Here is a 3,036-nt window from a genome sequence, read left to right as displayed (position 1 = left end):
ATATATTAGAATGTCTCATTTTAATAAATAATGCATTAAGCTTTCTCGAAAACTATGATAGATACGGAAAAATATTTCAAAAGTTGTATATACATCAAATACGATAAAGACCGTCAAAATCGGTCAAATTTTGGATGTTACAATTAATACATTATATATTCTTTTATTATTGTAAGTCAATTTATTCCAGATATAATTGTAGATATAACATTCAGTTTCAACAATCATTAATCATTCTGAAATGCTAATAATCCCCCCTAAATTAAATTAGGAAGAAAGAAAGAAAGTAAGAAATTTATTGCGAAAAATATTACCTTAGCCAGGACTTAATGAACCTCTCAACTATCCGGGAAGAATAAATATTACCTTAGCTAGCTTGATCACTTTTTGCAACTGATATGTATAGAGAGAACGCGTTGTATGGCGGCATATGTACAAACATATTAAGAATTTTAAGCAAAAGTTGTATAGTTCAGAGGAAGACAGAATAAGATCAGCTCGAAGTCATTTTGAATTTTTTAAATGGAACTTCCCATTTTTCATTTCATATTCTTGTAGCTTATTTCAAGAATTTTTCAAAACACCACAATAAAATTCTTTTTCATTAAGAACTTTTTAAGTTATAAGGCTTAAAAATTATCGTACCATCAGTGTTAGCATTACTCAAGTGTCCAATTGATGGCTAAAAACTCTTGAATATTGTTCAGGATCATGATCTGAATAACGATTCTTAAAAAAAATCTTTAAAAAAGGCTATTGAAGGTTGTTTCTCTTATTTTTATTTACGTAAAAAACAACACACCTTGATGAAGTGAACGGCAAGGTTTACGAAACGTGAGCATTTACAATGAATCACGACACGACGATAACCCGCAAACCTTTTGGCACCTCTGAAAATTTTATTATAGTGTTTTGAAAAGTTCTTGAAGTAAGCTATGATAATATTGTATAATAAAAAAATGGGAGGTTTTGTTTTAAAAATTCGAAATGATCTTAACCCGACCTTAACAATGCTACTCAAATTAAAAAATGATACCTTCTTATATTCCCCTCCGAATCATATAACTTATGCTTCAAACATTTTTCTATGTTTATCATAATTCTTGCGAGAAATCTAATGCATTATTTAAAATGGGACACCCTCCTATATAATATTGAAAAATAAAATCCTTCTTAAAGTTCCAATCTACTTTTGAAACCATGCAATTATAGATATTCTAATATTCTAATATTCTTGAAACTTTAAAACTATGAGTAAGATTTTAATATTTTTGAAATAGTTAGATTTTTACTCTTAAAATTCTTGAGTCCTTTTCTAAATTTCTTGAGATATATTTATATCTTTCTATTTCAGTCTAAAGAAGCATCTTTCTTTCCTTAATCATACAGAATGATTTTTCTGCGTATGTATAAACGTAAGCTTATGTGTAAACAAAAATTAGAAGACAATGTATCTCATCTTTAAAGAGACCAAATCGCTCTGTTCTGAGTTGTGGCGATCTTGTTCTCAGGATGACATGTCTCTAATACGTGCCACGACACAATCCTTCAGAGTACATCGGACTAAAGAAAGTGCTGCTGTTATCGAGTTTGCCGTTACTCTCTAGTTGGATTCTCAACATCTGCGCCACATCGGTCATGTGGCTGTACCTTTCCAGATTCTGCTCCGGAGTCGGATCGGGCATTATGTGGCCCGCGATATCCTTATACCTTGGCGAGATTGCTAGTCCTGCTATTCGAGGCTCTCTGGTAATTTAGTTAACGGAATACTTTCATATAAAGTTCCTTTTTTTACACGATTTTTTTATGTATCTCTCATTCTTTATTCAATCTCAAAATATGTAATTATATAATTCTTCTCTACTCATGTTATATTTCTACATCCAATAAGTATGTATCAGTATTTAATTTTTCCATCACTATTTCTCATTCTTTTTTTTTATCATAGAATACAATAGCGATGTAAAAATGATTGAAATTCTAAAAAAATATTCTAAAAAACACTTCACATTTAAAAATAAAATATATTATTATAATTATATATAATCATATATAATAAAAATTATATTTTATTTGTAAAATATTATAATTTAACATTAAATATTATAAACATTAAATACGATAAACATTAAATACGAAGAACGGCAAGAACGGTCAAATTTGAGATTTTACAATTAATACATTATGTATTCTTTTTATTAAATTTATTCCAGATATAATTGCGAGCCGATAACGATATGGTTTCAACACAATCATTCTGAAATGCTAATAATCCTCCCTAAATTAAATTAAAAAGAAAAAAAGAAAGTAAGAAATTTATTATCTCAGCCAGAATTCGAACCTCTCAACTTTCTGGGAAGAGTGTCGACCACTGAGGCTTCGGAAATATTTTTCGCAATAACTGACTCTTGGTTCTTTATCGTATTTGATGTATACCGTCGTGCTTAAAATTCTTAATATATTTGTATACATACGCGGCCATACAACGCATTCTCTCTATACATATCAGTTATTCTCTCAGTGATCGAGCTAGCTAAAACACTCTTCCCGGAAAGTTACAGGTTCACAGGTTCGAATCCTGACTGAGGTAATATTTTTCGCAATAAATTTCTTACTTTCTTTCTTTCTTTTTAATTTAATTTAGAGGGGATTATTAGAGTTTCAGAATAATTGTGTTGAAAACGAACGTTATCGGCTCGCAATTGCATCTGGAATAAATTGATTTAATAAAAAGAATATATAATGTATTAATTGTATATAACATCCAAAATTCGGCGTTCTTTATCATATTTGATGTATTCACATATATGGTCGTGCTTAAAATTCTTAATATATATTATAAACATTATATAATTAAGCTATCTAGCAAGTAACAAATAATCGTAATATATTAATATTAATGAAATATACTTCCATTTAAGGATATGTCAAATTGACGTCACTAGTAATATCAAAAAAGATGGTCATCTCCCTCGAAGATTAACTTAAATTAATTTGATAAGCCATTAATTTTAATTGATTAAAATGTTGGTTTTT

At 28.9% G+C, this 3,036-nt stretch overlaps 1 protein-coding gene across 1 annotated transcript in view; it reads left to right on the top strand.

Annotated features, from left to right (window-relative positions):
• LOC108686480 (facilitated trehalose transporter Tret1-like) overlaps positions 1 to 3,036 on the top strand; it is a 29,409-nt gene that overhangs the window by 17,647 nt on the left and 8,726 nt on the right. The window contains exon 3 of the mRNA XM_018191815.1: positions 1,553 to 1,749. Within this exon, the coding sequence (XP_018047304.1) occupies positions 1,553 to 1,749 (197 nt within the window). The remainder of the gene's footprint in view (positions 1 to 1,552; positions 1,750 to 3,036) is intronic.

The sequence above is a fragment of the Atta colombica genome, unplaced genomic scaffold (genome assembly GCF_001594045.1).
Source record: "Atta colombica isolate Treedump-2 unplaced genomic scaffold, Acol1.0 scaffold185, whole genome shotgun sequence".
NCBI lineage: Eukaryota > Metazoa > Arthropoda > Insecta > Hymenoptera > Formicidae > Atta > Atta colombica.
This window is presented reverse-complemented; position numbering and strand designations above follow the sequence as displayed.